General features: G+C 32.1%; 1 protein-coding gene and 1 pseudogene across 1 annotated transcript; one reads left to right on the top strand and one right to left on the bottom strand.

Moving 5' to 3' along the window:
- The first annotated feature begins 3,524 nt into the window (after positions 1–3,524).
- On the top strand, positions 3,525–5,909 carry LOC148170676 (uncharacterized). Its single transcript, XM_088042220.1, has 6 exons — positions 3,525–3,551; positions 3,587–3,619; positions 3,672–3,735; positions 3,813–3,819; positions 3,863–4,128; positions 4,235–5,909. Exons 1-6 carry the CDS (start codon positions 3,525–3,527, stop codon positions 4,456–4,458), a joined length of 621 nt encoding a protein of 206 aa, XP_087898346.1. The 3' UTR covers positions 4,459–5,909.
- Positions 5,910–6,546: 637 nt separating this feature from the next.
- On the bottom strand, positions 6,547–7,072 carry LOC148170675 (uncharacterized; annotated as a pseudogene).
- Positions 7,073–17,673: the final 10,601 nt, after the last annotated feature.

Here is a 17,673-nt window from a genome sequence, read left to right as displayed (position 1 = left end):
ATATGTAATGAAACATTATTTTAGTTGTGAAAATGCCGAGAAAGGGGAGGAGCAGGTTGACGAGGCGAAAGGGTGTCAAGAAAAACAAGAAGGCTGTCCTTCAGAAATTAGAATTAGCTGCTTCATTGCTTGCCGGAAGTGGCGAGAAACAGCAAGTTGGCACTAGTGGAACCTCAATATTGGCACCAAAAAGACAGCATTTTACAGGTAAATCTTATTAACTCTTACGATTGATTGATGCTAGGGACTGGGGTATGAGACTTGGTTTCATAATTTTCTCATTTTATTTATTTGTGGACTGAGTTTAAGTCAAAATTTTTCTTCGGCGTTGTTTTTGTATGAACCTCGGCCTTAACAGTCAAACACTCAAGCTGAATCTAATTACTTGACATCAAAACGCGAAAAATAATTTCTGAAGATTGTTTTTTAGTAGTTATAGTCCGACACCTGAAAATTGAGGTGTACCTACTTATATATTGTGTTTGATTCATTGTTCTGTACTGGAGTTATGTACACTTTTGATTGTATCGCTAAATCAGTGATTAGGGTTTTCAGTGTCAAACTCTTTCGGGTCAAGGGTAAATTCATGTAAGACAGTTAAATCATTTTTATGGATGCCTGTAGTATTGGTTCAAGTTACAGCTTAATAATTTGTATGTATGTTTAAAGTTTAACAGGAAATATTTTTGAAGCGGTGAACTTTTAATATGCATTTATTATGAAAAATTGCGTCTTGCGAACGCATCGCATTAATGTTTGCTATGAGTGCTTGAGGTTATCGATATGTGAAAGAACTTTTGATATTTAAAATTTTTATTGAATTGAGTTTTATACAATTAATGTTTAAGTCAATATTTAATGATAAAAACATTACAGATAAATGCGAGAGATATGGTCCATCAGAAAAAAACGCAAAATGTGAGCTGAATGTCGAACAAAAATCCAATTTATCAAGCTCGACAATGGATGTAACCGTCGGGGATGACTTCATTCTCGCCGGCCAGTCTAGCAATGGTACTTATTACTAGTTATCAAATTAGATTGCATTGAGCAAATAACTATATGCTAATACATACAATAATATAAACTACAAAGTATATAAAGTAGACGTTTTATGTCGTACTAAAAATCCAACAGTCTACAAAGGGATGCTTGGCATTGTTACATTTATTACTTCTTTAACAAGTAGTACAATAGACCGTTCTCGGGTTTGACATTCGCGGCCCCTTTTGAAACAATAAATAAAATTCTGAAACGGAAATGTCATACTGCTTTTATGTGTTTTCGGAACAACTCGATGAAATATTGGCCAAAATATAATATTAATATATTTCGTTGACTTAACATATCTGATGTTCCACAGTTAATAAACTCAACATTCGCGAATTTGACATTCGCGTCTTAAATCTGGAACGGAACTTCCGCGAATGTTGAGGGTACATTGGATTCAGTATTCATGATATAAGCATTTGAGCATTGAAATTTTCAAATTCTGTAGTCTCATTTAACAACATTATGCTGCTATAGGGTATTACTATACGAGCGTGTTATAATGCCCATTATTCACTAGGTTGATAATTGCTACATGAACTTGTTTGCGAGCGAGCGGGGTAAATCAACCGAGGAACACGAGTCATTATATGTGAGTGTAATACTATGCTTTATCGACGACCATTTACTGAAAAAACTTGGTTCATTTTTTAATAAAAAATAAAAAAGAAACATACAAGTTACAAGACACAGTCATTATGATGATTTTAATTGAGATCTGTCATTTTAAAACTTTGTAAGTGCTATTTTAATAATTTTAGACGAAACGAATAAAACTGTTTTATTATTGAAGTAACTAATACCATGAACTGAATTAAATTTATGTGTTAATGGTGTGTTTTTTAAAATTATTCTCGCAAAAGAAAATCGAAAAAAATTTATATCAATGCTTAAAAATATGTAAAACGTGGGCACATTTTTAAAACGTAATTCCAAGTACAAGGTGTTTATAAATGTTTCAAGCATCAAAGGTGGCTATGAAATGTCAACGAAATTTGCCGCTCATTAGAAATGTGAGTTTTGATTTTTCAACTGACATTTGTAGATAACCTCAAACATAGAGCAAAGTAAGTTTTGAGAAGAAATCTGTTCTAGTTGTGATTTGAAACCTGAAAATCAAAAATGTTGACACAAAATCGTAACAGAAACATCGTTGACATAAGTGACATTATAAATAATTTTCAAGATAGTTGTATTCACTATGACAACAAAGCGGCAAAGTAGTGCACGACAGGAATTCCAGAGCCATCCTTGATGCTAGAAGCATTTATAAACACCTTGTACTACTGCTAGTCAAAACGTTTTAAGTCCAGCTAAAGGTAAATACATTTAAGAATGTTTTTTCCAGAAGGCGATTTATATTGTGCCCTACATTATATAGGGTGAACCTGAATAAAGTGATTTTAACCACAACATCAGATACCACAATTGATAAAATAATTCTGCAAAAAAAAAATTTAAATCCGAATCGGGCAAAACCTCTCCGGATTACCTGTTATTTGACGCTGATGGGCCCGCCCGAATTTAACCACTGTTTCCCAAAGATTGCAAAAACCGTTCGAACAAAAAATGTTTACTCTCGCTGTTATCGGATGTGTTTAACATTTACTTAATTACAGATTTTAAAGGCAGAACACATTTCAAAAATTGAGTATTTCTATAAAATAGTTTGAAATAAATGAGGCCCTAAAATGGACCAATCTTTATCTCGATTGGATTTGTAAGGTGACTTTTTCCGACTCGGAAAAACACTTTATATAACTTTAGGTTTGTCACAACACTTTTGAAGAAACCACTGCAAAGATTAAAAAATCTAACTCAAAATAATCCAAATTTGAACAATTTGGCACTGTAAAACTCAAATTTCTCTATCACGATTATTGCTAAACTGAGGGGAACGATAAAAGCGTTTTTACGACCATCTTTTCGATGGTCTTGACTGAACGTGAACTTGAACTAGAGCCTCCAATCGCGCACATTAATTTCTGCCGAAAAATTTAATCATTTTGACATTTTGGAACGCGAAATTTGGTTGTTGTGTCAAACTGCGTTATCTGATATTGGGGTTAAAATCTTTGCACTTTAGTCGGGTTCATCCTGTATACAACACAAATTCAAAGAAGTCTTAAATTGGCAACGTTTTGGAATGGCAGGCCTCTCTCTATTATATAAATTTGAAAACATTTTTTTTAAGAACTGGTTTCTTATACTTGTTTATTAAAGCAAATCAATTAGAAACTACACTTATTTCCAAAAATTGTATACTGATAAGTTAGTATTCTTCTTATTTAGCGATTTTTTTGCCACAATTGCGTTAAATCAGGTAATGAAACTGTTAGTTTTGAGAGTATTGCAGAATGCTCTTGTACCACATTAATTTGCATTTTTGGATTGTTCTTTAAACGCTCTATAAAATTAATAGTTTTGTTAAGTTGGTAGGAATCGTCAATAATTTTTGTAAAGCCATTTTTTAAATGTGTAAGTCGATTTTGCTGAGCAGTGTATAATCGAATTCTAACAGGACTTGTGTTGTTAGATATGCTTTTATACAATTGCTAAGTTTGCTAAGGTGTTGTTATTGTTACTTCAACAATTATTTTCGATTTAAATAAATGATATAGTTTGTTTACTTTGCTGTGAGTTACATGAGAAAATTGTTTATTTACATGTTGAATGCACATTTATGTAGCGTGACATTTAATTGACAGTTTACTTTTTTATTTACTTATTTATTTTTTTTTAATTTGGGTTTGTAATTGTAGATGAAACGTTGTATTGCATTCGTATTTTAGTTACGTGTCATCAACTTTAGGAAATTAAACGTTCGCAGTACGTTCTCGCGTTTAAACATTCTGCCGTGGGGAAAATGTTGTCTAAAACACTCTTATAATATAATTAATAACTATCAGTCATTATTATTGATTGAAACATTAGGTGCAGGTAAAACCGAGGGGCGCAGTCAATCAGAAAAAACAGCAACGTGTGATGTGCAAATAGTACAAGAAGCTCATACGCCAAGCATGGATGTATGCGTCGTGAGCAGCTTCTTTCCCGCTAACCGCAACCAGGCGACCGAAGGTACAAATTTTAAAATTTCACTAAATTGAACACATCAATTTATCAGCTTAAGCATCGTTTAAGAGTGAGATGTAACGTAGATAAAAATTTCTATGTTATTTCGCAGAATCTTCGGACAGCGACGATGGCTTATTAAAACTGTTTCCACTTGCAAAAAAAACGGACATGGCTTCTACTGAAGAAGGAATGGTGTCTGCAGATGAAAGGAATCAAGACGCCGCTAATATTTCTAGGGAACCCAGTACCGTAAAAACTACGAGTTCGAGGGAAACGAATTTTTTTGCCAAAGTTGTACGGCGCCTGGAAGCTTTTACCTCGGAAATCAACTAGGTATCTTTAATGGACTTAAATGAAAGCTTTTGAATTATACCAAATGAAATATGTTTCGTTGTGGCCAGTTTTTGATTGACGTACTGTTTGATAACCCTGTATACAGAAATTCTCAGAACGATAGTTCTTAAAGTAAACTCGTCGTCATAATCTGAAAAGATTTTTCTGTTGTATCGGGTGTTCCGCGTTCTTCCGAACCTTGAAATTAAATTTGATTAAAAATGTAAAATTTCGAAGGTTGTGTGACTGCGAAATGATGGATCTGTCGCTTTGTGCCTAAACTAACATTTTTTTCTGCAAATATGTTTTTCCAAAGCAAATTGCTTTGGCCCGTGCTTACCTTTGGCACCATCCACGCACAAGTAAATTTAAAAAGTAAGGTTAGTTTAGACAATGCCGTGATAGCTCTTCAATTTTCAGTGTTAACATTGAATCCATTGATGTAAGCGTGTTAATTTATCTTCTATTTGTGTTGTATCTGTCCCATTTTGAGCTAAAATCTACTCCTATAATAGCTATTTATTTTATAAGTTTATATCGTGTGATCAGTATTGTTTGTAATTGAGTCAGTCTTGCAAATTAACTTGTGGGTATGCCTTTGATAGATTCGTACTGAGAGCTGTCAAATGGTTGTCAACTGCAATGCCAAAAGTGAGCAAATAGCGAATCTACGTTGAAGGTGTTCTTACATCCTGTGTCTAACACCTTCCAGATTTCCTTTTGATCCTCTTTTGTCGCATGATTTATCAATTTTCATAGATTCGGTTGCTAAGTTTGATATCAAATCGCTAGTATGAATTGTCGATAGACGTACGGATTCATTTTTATGGATGACTCGATTACAAACAATATTGATCACACGATAATTAAGGCCTTTGTGGACGATCGATTTTTATGGTTTATGGTGGAGCGAGCTTGCGAACGATGCCAATGAATACGTCGGGTCAACAAAGGCTCATTATGTACGTATTACATACTTGACTTTATGTTCCATCATGTGAGTTAAGTAAAGGTGGAATGAAAAAGGAACCATAGCACGGCGCTTGAAAGTTTCTAGTGTAGTGCTTGAATTAAATGAAACTTTCTTGAATCATTTCATGGCTTTATATTTGTAAACAGAGTTAGAAAATTTTGCGATGACAAATCTCGTTAGAGTCAATGAAAATTTATATGAAGTGTAAAAAATACCCTGAGATCAATTAAACATACAGAGTGTACCCGAATAAAGTGCAAAGATTTTAACCCCAATATCGGACACCGCTGTAGATAACGATTTAAAATTCGAATGGGGCAAAACCCTCTCGGATTACCCGTTATTCGACGCTTATGGCACCGAATTCAGCAACTGTTTCCCTAAGACTGCAAAAACCGTTCAAACAAAACGTTTACGTTCGCTCTTATCTACCATAGTTGTTTAATTTTCACTTAATTACTGGTTTTAAAAACATTTTTAAAAGTGCCTGTTGCGAATAATTAATTTGCTTGAAATAAATTGCGCTTTCAAAAGGGTTAATTTTTACATCGATTGGTGATAAGGTGACTAAAAGTTGCCTGAAATAATAACGAAAAATTTTCAAATGCCATTTGTTTATTAGCGTTTTTGTTCCCAACTTTTTGATGACCTGGACTGATTGTGAACTTGAACTTAGACTGCAGTGGCGCCCACTCATTTCATTGGCTGTTATATTAAACTGATTTGTCTGATATTGGGGTTAAAATCTTTGCACTTTATTCGGGTACACCCTGAATAAATTACAGCAGACCATGATGATATTTTAACAAGAATAATCTCTAATATTAAAACAAAAGTTTAATTCAATTCTGTTAATGCAATGGTCGAATGTCGACCAGATTTAAGATTTTATTATTCATATGCAAATTGGCCAGGAAGTACTCATGATTCTCATGTTTTAAGAAATACTGGACTGTTCCATCGAATAGAAAACGGTTGGAGGCCGATTTCAGATGAAATTCTTCTTGGGGACAGCAGATATCCAAAGGCTTGTTTAAATTATAATTTATTATTATATTATTATATTATAATAAAGTCTGGTCAAGTAAGCCCAGAGACAATGTAGAACTAGTGTGTTAAGGCTTTTCCCTAGCAATCCTGTTTATGGGTCTATTCATTAAAACATTTGTTAGACTTCATTTAGGCAAAATTTAAACAAATTTAAAAAAAATTGATTTCTCACTAATCACTGTCATCGGATTCACTGGAACTGGACCTAAAATTACAAGATGTATGAAATAGAAACAACAGTTAACAGTCTTTCTTGCATTGTTGCAAATATAATGGTAATATTCATACAATCATTGATGCGGAGTAGAACTTCTGTTTCTCCCATTACAATTAATGGCTGTCGAGGCAACTTAAAATTCTCGGTGCGTGGATTTAAAGGCGTTATAGTTATTGTTCTAATAGGCGCTTTTACAGTTTTTTTCACCTCTTCGGAATTACACAGAATAAGGGCTTTAGTAGCAAACGGCATACTCATGCGCTTCTATTTAATAGCTAACTGAAATAATCTCAGTTCTTCTATAAGTGAAGTTTTTACTCCAAAACGTTTTTGCTCCATGGTAAATGATAAGCAGAGTCGATTTGAAAAAAGGCTAATAAATGATAATTTCAATTATTTGGGATATTTTATCTAATAGTTTCACTTACCTTAAATTTATAAAAATAAAAAAAAAAATTGATAGATTAATATAAATGTTAGCCTGAAATTCAACGATTTCTATTATGGACCTCGGTCTTCAATAACTACTTTTCGTCTATTGCCTATCAATTTTAAGCATTTAAACATGGTTGTCATACAAAGCAAACTGAATAACAAAATTATATGAGTATTTGTAAATGATAAGAAATGTTGACTCAAAGAAAATGAAATAATGAGTTTTTTAATCTAACTTAACTATACTTCTTTGAAAGATGAAATAATATAATTATGTGTTTGATGATGATAGCAAAATGAGAATGATGGAATTATTCTATTAATAGGGTAATTAATTATAAATTAGTACATAACACAAATAATGAAGCACAACGCACAACGACACAACACAAACCGAATTTTGGCTTTTTCAGATAAGAAAACAATTACAATTAACACACTAGAAACTCGATTTTGAAAAGGTACGCCTTGTATATTATTATTTCATTAATTAAACATCAAGATGATTAAGTTTAAGTGATCTTAAATCATTTAAAAATATATAATATTTTATGAATTTTTACAATAGAAAATTAATTATTTATGACCCCATTCCAAGAGTAAAAACATCTCCATGTTTATAAATTCTTTCAATTGATAAAGTCTCCCATTTATGTGCATCAATACCGTATGGACCATTTGTTATAGGTCTTTTATATGGGCTAGCAAAAGGTATTATTTCTGTAGCTTTTTCCTCTTCTTCCTTATACATTCTCATATATCCTTTATGGATAAAGTAAAATAAATCGAGATATGTAATCGGCCCGCTGATTTACATACAATTATTTTTAAATTTTAAACTAACCTTTTCTTTCATTAGATAATCAAATTTTAGTTCTATCATGTTATTATGAGTATTTTTTTGATTAAATATTTTTTCATATCTCTTTAAATTATAAAGTGTACCTAAAGTAATAAAACCTGAAAATATTTGTTGTTTGTCTTTGCACGAAATAAGTTCGTCTAGATCTTTTTGTAATTCTTGTATAAAATCTTGTGATAATTTTTGATGGCATAATATAATCAATAAATTAAGTTTGTGTTTGTTTTCTCTGATAAAATCTTCAGATAATTTTTGATATTGTGATATTGCACTCCAATCAACTTTATCGGCAAAATCTTTAATAAAATCTTCAGATAATTTTTGATAACGCGATATTGTGACCCAATCGAGTACATTGTGAAACTCTAATAAATTCTTCAGATAATTTTTGATGGAATGATACACATTTCCGATTTGATCTAAATTCTCTAATAAAATCTTCAGATAATTCTTTATTAGCAGAAACGTAAAACCAATCATCAATTTCATAACTGTTGTTTCTCATATCATCTTCCATCATTAATTCAAGTTTTCTCTATTGCCTGAACTATACTATTAGAAGTTTGAATAAAAAAAATCGGCGGAAATGCTGCGCTTGCTGAATTGAATTGATGTTGTGTATTAACAGGTGGATTTCGTTGTGTATTGTGAGAATTAGCCAATTTCAAGCTGCATTTAAAAAACTAATAGTTCAAGATTATTTTGATGAAACTAATACCGCCAATCAAAATTGCGCTCCTGATAAAGAGGAGATATTAAATTTAAATTTAAAAGACGGATTTGACGACATCGCAAAGGTTTCTTTATGAAAGAAACCAATAATCGCCACAAAAGATTGCGACGATCGTTTTCATTCGGCTGAAAAAAAATGTCATTAGATATATTCGTGGATTTTTAATGAAAAAGTGTTTAACAATACATTCTTGCGAAACTTGCACGAAATATGCCAATGACTATCAAATTTTGGACGAAACAACAATTTATACGCAGTTTAGAGCCTATAAAACTAAAAATATGAAAGTCTTTGGAAAATTATATATGCCCAACAACAATTGTTGAAGAATTTTTTTTTAATAATCTTGAAAATATGGTAATTCAAAAAAAATACGCTTGAGAAATTTGTTGCTTTGTAAAAAGAACTTACTTTACTTTATCCGTGTGAAAATTTTCCACATGAATATTTATTAGCGTTATACAGCAGAATGCGCCTATTTTACACGTTAAAATTTATAAATGCAAATTTAAAGCATACCAATTTGAATGGTGAAAAAGTTTATAGAAAAAAAAAAAATTCAGCATTAATAAATGGGCACAGCTAACATAAGCGATGTTTTTGTATGTTTATATGTATGTGTTTTAACTATTACAATTTGTATAAAGTTCATGTTTTGTATTTTTAAATAAGACGACAATCATATTAAATTGTGTATACGTTATTAATAACTTAAAGATACTATTTATAAGTACATATAAAGCTTTTGTGAAATACTGGTGTAATAGTAAAGTTGTTTTAAAATAGGAATTATGTTGAATTACAGTGTTTACAAGTTATTTAATACTGTTTGAGACCTGAATTCTTCCAAGTTATTAGGGCAGTTTTAAAATCTGAGAGCGTCATCTATGTGCGAATTATCAGAAAAGCTGTGGTATAACATTGTAGTTTGAGAACCTCTGGACTGGGCAACTAGCGTCACAGCGGTAACCGTTTGCACTAGTCGTCGGCTATATTCACACAATAGGGATCAGCTGTTCGGTAAAACAAAACCCCGCCTGACGCTGAAAGCGTGCATAACCAAAGATGTTTTAGTATAACAGATTCGGGGATAAGGTCTTAACTCTGGGCCAACATCATCGAACAATCTCAGAAAAGCACCATTGGTTTTGTCCCACATTGAAAACTGACATCTAAATAAGTCTATCCTTTTCTACAGTATCTGAGAATTGATTGGTCAAGAGAGTTGGCGCGTGATTTGAATTTAAAGGATGAGAAACCTTTAAAATAAGAGAATAATAAAAATTTAGCGTAAAATCGCTCGCTTTAGCGTTACACACTACACACACTAACACAGTTTTTAAATAAAGTCAAATCCAACACAACACAACACAAAACAATCAAATATTATGTTAATCGGTTTGCCAATGAACCCAGAACAAATGAACGCAACCTCTAAACGCAACGGAAAGACTCTGTCCTGTTCAGTCCTGTCACATTTCTGGCGTCAAACTAAAATAAGTCACGACTGACGAGCTCCAACGTTATTGGCTGGATCTTATAGAAAAGGAAAGACTAAACATCGATGAAAATTTCAATGTGAAAGAAAGAGAAGTTTTATAAAAGTACGTTGTACATGTTGGAACTGAACGTAGGTTCTATTTACACTGTATGCCCGAATCTGTTACACTAAAACATCTTTGTGCATAACTTGAAAAGTCCTTTCGTGCAAATCCTCCAAGGAAAATTCGTTTGTTTATAGTGCGTCATTATTTAAACTGACATAAATAATCGTGTGCAGTGTGCAATATGTGCAAAATTAAACGAGAAATTTACTGCTCTGCCTGTAATCGGTAAGTAGGAGCATGTTTTCTTTTAATTTTGTTAAGAACACACAATGCTTACTACAACACGTGAAGTGATTTGACAACTATCGCCACAGCGCTTACCGCATGAACTACAAGCTAGCTAACTTCACACATTTGACATCAGCTGTTCGAGAAAACCACGCGTGTCACACGTTATTAGAAGCGTGTAGTTTAAACAATTTGTTCCTAGTGTTTTGGTTTTTATGATTTAAAATTAACCTAAATAGTCGTTTCGGTTATCGTCGTGTGCAATGAGATTATGTGCAGATGCAAGAAATTTCCTGTTCTGTAACCGGTAAGTCAATAACGATAGGAACATGGGGGCTCATAGCTAACCGCTAATTGTAATTTTTCACACACACACTTGCTTTGGGCCCAGTATTTGGTAAAAACGATAATCCGTAAGGACCAAACGTTTTGGGGTTTGGTTTTTATGATGAAATCCTCACGAATGTGGTACATTGACTGCATCGATTAGGCGCGAAATTTAAGTTACTTACCAACATTTATTATTTTTGTTCTGCTTAAAATAATAAATAAAAATCATTTACATTTTTTATAGAATATTTTCGTATTAAACAGAATACAATTTAATAAATAATCATAACATTTGACATAACAACATAACAAACGCATCAACCATAATATAACACTGGGTGTTTATAAATGTTTCTAGCTTCAAAGGTGGCTATGAAATGTCAAAGAAATTTGCCTCTCATTACGTTTGCAGTTAACCTCGAACATGGAGCACAGTAAGTTTTGAGAAATAAACTGTTCTAGTTGTGGTTTAAAATCTGAAAATCAAAAACTTGGACACAAAACTGTAACTGAAACTTCGTTGACGTAAGTAACATTGTAAATAATTTTCAAGATCGTTATATTCACTATGAAAACAAATTCCTGAGCCTTGATGCTAGAAACATTTATAAACATCTTGTATGTTTACTGTGGCTAGATTTATTTAAAAAAATCCATTTTTTTTTGAGCAAAATTTCCTAAGATTTGCCAAGATTAATACTATTTGATGTTGATTGATGGGTGGAATGATCTGAATAGCATTTAATGTTTTCAAGGGTATTGACAAAACTGTGACAACCAAATATAAATGAACAAATCAAATATTTTAACATTTTTAATTCATTCACATTTAATGTAAAAACTGTAGCAAGAGCAGTTTTTGTGTTGAGAATTTTTGTTAACGTTTTTGTCGAAAGTTGTTTTCGTATTTTTATTGTGTTTAAATTAAGCTGGGAGAAAATGCGCTCAATTATCGCTCCGGAATGTGGCAAAGTGAACATTTAAAAAATAAAGTTACACAATTTAGCCGACAACGCTGAATCGTCAACCAATGTTAATTTGTTTAATACTTAAATCGCTTTAAGCTGTTAAATCCATATTTTTTAGAATTTTGCACTCTTCATCAATATCATTATGTGGATTTGACAGATTCAATGATGGAACATTTATGCCAAGTGTGCAACAAAGCAATGTTTTTAGACATAATTTCAGTTTTTGGGTAAAATTGATAATTGTTTTAAACTGATGAATTTTTTACTTTAGTTTTTATTATTTGTGCACATTCTTCAATAAAAAATTGAAAACAATCTTATCGAATATGTAACAATGATGTAACATTTGAATGTTTTAGAGTTTTCGAGTAAATCGCAAAATGCAATCTAAATGGTCACCTAATTTTGAAAATAGTAAATAGAAGAAAATGGCCTACTTTAGCATTTTAAAATGAAATAAAAAAATACTACGGAGTAATATTTTGAACGATTTTATCGGTGTAACTTGTAATTTGTTTCATACAAATTAAATATGGAAAATTAAATACACAAGTCAAATAAAAAATCAAAAACATCTTTCCTTAAGTTGATAGCGTCGTTCATATTTTGTACGTTATAGCAGTTGTCTCCGCAACCATCTTGTAAATCCCCTTTTTTTTCCCTTATTTCTCTCTAATACTTATGATTTACTTGCGGAGTACAAGGCAATAAACATTTTTGGTGTAATTTTTTTTTTCTCTAACACTTATGATTTACTTGCGGAGTACAAGGCAATAAACATTTTTGGTGTAACATTTTTTGATAAAGAAACTTTTCTGAGATCCCTTTTTTCAATACATATTTTTTTTTAAATCCTCATTTATTACATTTTTAATTTTTATTATGCTAAATGAAAGGTTATGTTGACATCTGTAATTTACTGGCCTTTTCTACATTGCTGACATTATGCATGGGATTTCCGTAACTTCTGGCAATCTATCATATGGGTCAAATCTTTTGAGTTTTTTTTTTACGGGAAACTTTTCAAGATTCGTCACATTACTACTTCACCATATATCATCCACAAAGCAATGGAATCTTTTTTTCGGTCTTCTTAGGCAACAACGGGGCCTGTCCCACTTTTATGTACTTGGTTTTACCCAAGCACAATGGTTTGTCGAGTCACTTTGGCTTTAATTACCCCATTCCCATAATTTGAGGTTTCCATATACCGGTGTTGGATTGTCGTTTGAAGTAGTTCTCCAAAAAAATTGCTTTCACTCTTTTTTTGACGTAATTTCATATGGAAATATTTTTGATGAGTAACGTTCGTAGAGCATCGTTCGTTCAGTTACGGATTCGTTGGTGAACGAAATTTTAGGAATGAGCGGTAAAACATTTTCTTTCGCGGTTCGTGCGTTTAAAAATTTCAATAAAGACCCATAAATTTGTTGCAAATCAACTTCAACTCTAAATAGCTTCAAATGAACTTCTAAACTTGTGTAATTTCTTTCGTACCATGCCGAGAAAAACGAGAAAGTAAACGGTAAAGAATTCTGGTTGTTTCTTGTGCAAGCAGCATCGTTGTTAATCATTTGTTGTACTCTGAAAATAAGTTTTAATTAGTAAGAATTATGAGTCTTGAACATGCGGCATGCAAATTTTAGCAACACAACCTAAAATGATTCTTTAAACTCACCCTGTTAAAATATGAAGAATTGGCATCTCGCATTTCCTTTAGACTTTGGCACTTGGGTACACTGACTCGACTTTGTGCAGGCTACGCTGGCCTTCTTTAATTTCTACAACTTTTTGCAGTCAGTCTATCTGTTTTTCTCTCTGAAAGAAAACGATTAGTTATATTATAAAAAACATGACGCAACATTTATAAGTAACAGTTTCTTAACGTTTTTCTTAACAAAGTTCTGCAAGAACCTCCCTCCTTGCCAAAAGTGTGAAAAAGTTTCATTAAGAACATGTTTGTTAGCTTACCTAAAAAAGACGACGCAAACAATCTGAAATGGACGAAACTATCCATTCTTAATTAATGGTAATTGATTATTGCTCTAATTCTAACTGATTACAATAACTTGTAAATTCCATTTGATGGCAATCCAAGAGCTGAGGTGCTAGTCCTTTGGCAAACCATCGCAAGTGGCGCTTCCTAAAACAAACCAAACAGTTTTACGTGTTAATCCTTCTATGATGCTACCAAAGCCATGACATCATAAAGACACTAAATTTAAATCCCAGATTTGTAATCTGCGTACACTGATGTATAATAACTCAAATTTACTATAAAAAATAAGCGAGATATTGATATCAAAACTTCGGCATAGTTTTAGTCATGAACTATTTCTTATGTAAAAAAATCGCGAGAAAAACGATGGCGCAAACGTTTTGAACTTTTTTTTTGACTTTGTTAAAACGATGTGCCTCATCCTCCACTTCTGCGTTTGATGCTTCTGGTAACGGCGCTGATGAAATCGATGATAAGAGCTAGGTGAACTTTATGTTTGTCCCCTAAAATGTTGTCAATTTCTTCATAATATTTGGGGATCGTGAGTTTTCCTTCGCCTGTGCATTTCTTTATGTCAAAATACTTTAAATATGAACTGTAAAAGTTTACAAATTTTAGTCTTACTTTCTTACGACTTTCAACATCTCCCACAAAATAATCTTAGTCATTCCAGAACCTTTGCTAGCCGATTCCATAGATCATTTTTTGGGGTTTTTCTGTCTCTAAATTAAGGGGATATCTAACCAACTGTAACGGTAAATTCTGCTTCAAACTTCTGCGTAAAGGAAAAATTATATGAAACATTTTAAACATCCAAACGTCAAATGTAGCATCTCCCTTCAACCCTCATTATTTGTAGACGGCACTTTTTTAGTGAGTTACCCATGGTCAGTCTGCTTACTACGGTAATAAAACCATAAATAAAAACTACTTCTAAAATCCCAGCCCGAATGGTTTAGATTATTATTACCGTCATCTTGTGGTCAGGACAATAGCTAATAGTTTTAACTGCACTGATGGCCAAATTATTATTGTCCATAGCCAATAAATCTTAAATACTTGGATAGTAGAGTCCGATACTTTACAAATTACACCTATGAAACTTAATAATTACAATATCTCATTTTTATTATTTAATGTTTATCTTCATAAATAAATAAATTTTTTCTCGAAAAGGTGGGATTTGTGTAATTGCAAAAATTGAAGAATTAATAGATGCACTGAGATCTTCGATTTTTGTCCAAAATTTTTTGCAAATGTAACAAAAAATAGTGAACATAATTATAAATAATGAAATTATAAATAATAATTATTATTCTGTTGTTTTAGTGATTGATTTATCTTTTAAAACCTTTAAATTGCGAGAAACTTTTCAGTCTTTTCACCACCCCAAAGTCATAATTTTGACAACAAGACGTTATACTACTGTCTGATTGTTCTCAAAATACGTATGTGTGAATTTTGAAAAGTCTACGCATGTGAAATGCTAAAAATTCTTTCGCTTTCAGCCAAGTTTTCGTATTTAATTAATCAAAAAAATATTCACTTTACAAAAATTGTATACAGCATTTAACATAGTGCACATTGAACAGATTCATATGCAAAAAACAGAAAGCAATTTACTCAAGTAGTTTTCGAGTAATCGTGTTTGGAAAAATACATTGAATTTGCCTTATATTGAAATTTGTTCGAGATCTCCTTGAAAAATAAAGATAAAGGCAACTATTTATCATCTAAACTATTCTAAAACAATTTAAAATCCTAATTCATCAGATATAAAGTTCAAAATTTTGAAATGATTATCAAAGCTACGTTCAGTTTGAATGAAAGAGAAAAATCTTGTTTCAGGCAAATTTAAGATTTTGTGTGTTTATGGCAAAGCTTCAGTTGTAAACTATCCCTTCGGCTACAAAATTGATTTATGGTACCCGCATTTCTACCTACCAGACAGACCTCTCTGGTACAGAGAAAAGAGATGTCACTGCTAGACAAAAATAACATGTTTTGAATATAAAATTTTCCAAACACAATTTCACAAAAACTATTAAGTTTCAAAAAAATCGGTTTGGTCGACATTATGTAAATTTAGTCTACGCATGTGAAGTGCTAAAAATTATTTCGCTTTTAGCCAAGTTTTCATATTTAATTAATCAAAAAGTCATTAAAGAATCATTTTACAAAAATTATATATAGCATTCAACATAGTGCACATTGAACAGATTCATATGCATAAAACAAAAAGCAATTTACTCAAATAGTTTTCGAGTAATCGTGTTTGGAAAAATACATTGAATTTGCCCTATACTGAAATTAGTTTGATATTAACGTGGCATCATGATCTTCGGGAGTTGGACTTTTCGCACTTTTCATATTGTTACTGTAGTTTTGTTGGGATCGACGACGAGCAGGTTGGAGTCAATGATAAATTGGTTGACGCTCTTATTGTACAGGGTGTTTCTTATTAATATTAATCAATGGTGCGTTGACATTTTTTGGACTTGTGTTTTCCTACACCATACGATTTTATTTAAATTAGAAAAAACTGCGAACTCTGCAGCGGTGGACGTTATTTTATTTGTCACCAGGTATAATAATGAGACAAGCTCACAAAAAGTGTTCATGTGTTTTGTAACAACGGCAATCCGTATATCTTCTTGCATGTTTTTATTTTCGTTAAATAATATTAATCAAAGCCACTGTTTCAACCAATAATATAGAGAAATTTTTATTTTGAAATTTTCGTTGACTGTTTTGTTGAGAATCAGTTTTGAATTCGTTGGTGACCGAAATTTTAGAGAATAAGGGGGTAAATCACTTATCTAATAATATTTAATATCTATTAACAATTTTCTGGTTTGAATTTTGTTTATGTTCGAAAGCCCTAGCTATTAGGCTAGCTGCGTGTTGTTAGCGTAGTTAAAAGGGTTTTTAATTAACTAAATTCTAACAATAAACTATGAACTTTGTTAAAGAATCATTTATGCCCAAGAAAGACGAAGAGTCGCTTGGTTGAGAAGAAGCAATTATGTGACGAAAATGGCAACTGTCAATCTATTTTATGAATGGAATTTAATTTGCGACTTTGTTTAGTAGTAGACAGGGTGTTTGGGGTTATCGCTGCCATACTTAAAACGTAGTTGATAAACTTAGGAAAAATTTTTTATATCATTTAGTTGCGCGTGTTGGACTATGTGTAGTCGCAACACTTTTTCGTTTTTGGCTGAAAATAGTCGGTGAAATTAGTAGTAAGTTAACTTTTCGAAGTTCTGTTCTTGTTTCTTTTATTTCTTCACACCAACATTTTGCACATGTGCACCCATTGTTTATAGACATACATTAAACTAACATTAAACATTAAAAAGATGGTACCAGTAGTTGGAGCTGTGATGGAGCAGGATGACTGCTGCTCCATCACAGCTCCAACTACTGGTACCATCTTTTTAATGTTAAAAACTGGGTATTTTTGATCAAGTTTTTTAGAATCTACACTTTTCAAGCATTCTTCACAGCCATCAGTGCTTGTATCACCACTCATTGATCTATGTATTGGTTTATATGTCCCGTAAATTTCTTTGTAACTGCAGATTAAGCCTGTTTCTACAAATTTGACATTGGATCTTATAGTGGCTGATTTATTGTATTTTGGAGAATAAACAGCCGAATTCTTTCCCTCTCATTACTTTAAAATCAGATGATAAGATTAATTTCACCTCTGCTTCATCACCATTCACTAACTTTTTCTCTCTTATGTCTGCTTTCCTATCTATATAATTTCCAGAAAATCTTGCTTTAAAAGGATGAAAAGAGAAA

The sequence above is a fragment of the Gnatocerus cornutus genome, chromosome 7 (assembly GCF_029298725.1).
Source record: "Gnatocerus cornutus isolate USDA-ARS CGAHR chromosome 7, icGnaCorn1.1, whole genome shotgun sequence".
Lineage (NCBI taxonomy): Eukaryota > Metazoa > Arthropoda > Insecta > Coleoptera > Tenebrionidae > Gnatocerus > Gnatocerus cornutus.
This window is presented reverse-complemented; position numbering and strand designations above follow the sequence as displayed.

Coding starts and splice junctions, on each gene's coding strand:
- LOC148170676 (XM_088042220.1), top strand. CDS start 3,525: ATGTGTAAGTCGATTTTGCTGAGCAGT. Junction 3,552..3,586: donor AGTCGATTTTGCTGAGCAGT/GTATAATCGAAT, acceptor TTGTGTTGTTAG/ATATGCTTTTATACAATTGC. Junction 4,129..4,234: donor CCGCAACCAGGCGACCGAAG/GTACAAATTTTA, acceptor GTTATTTCGCAG/AATCTTCGGACAGCGACGAT.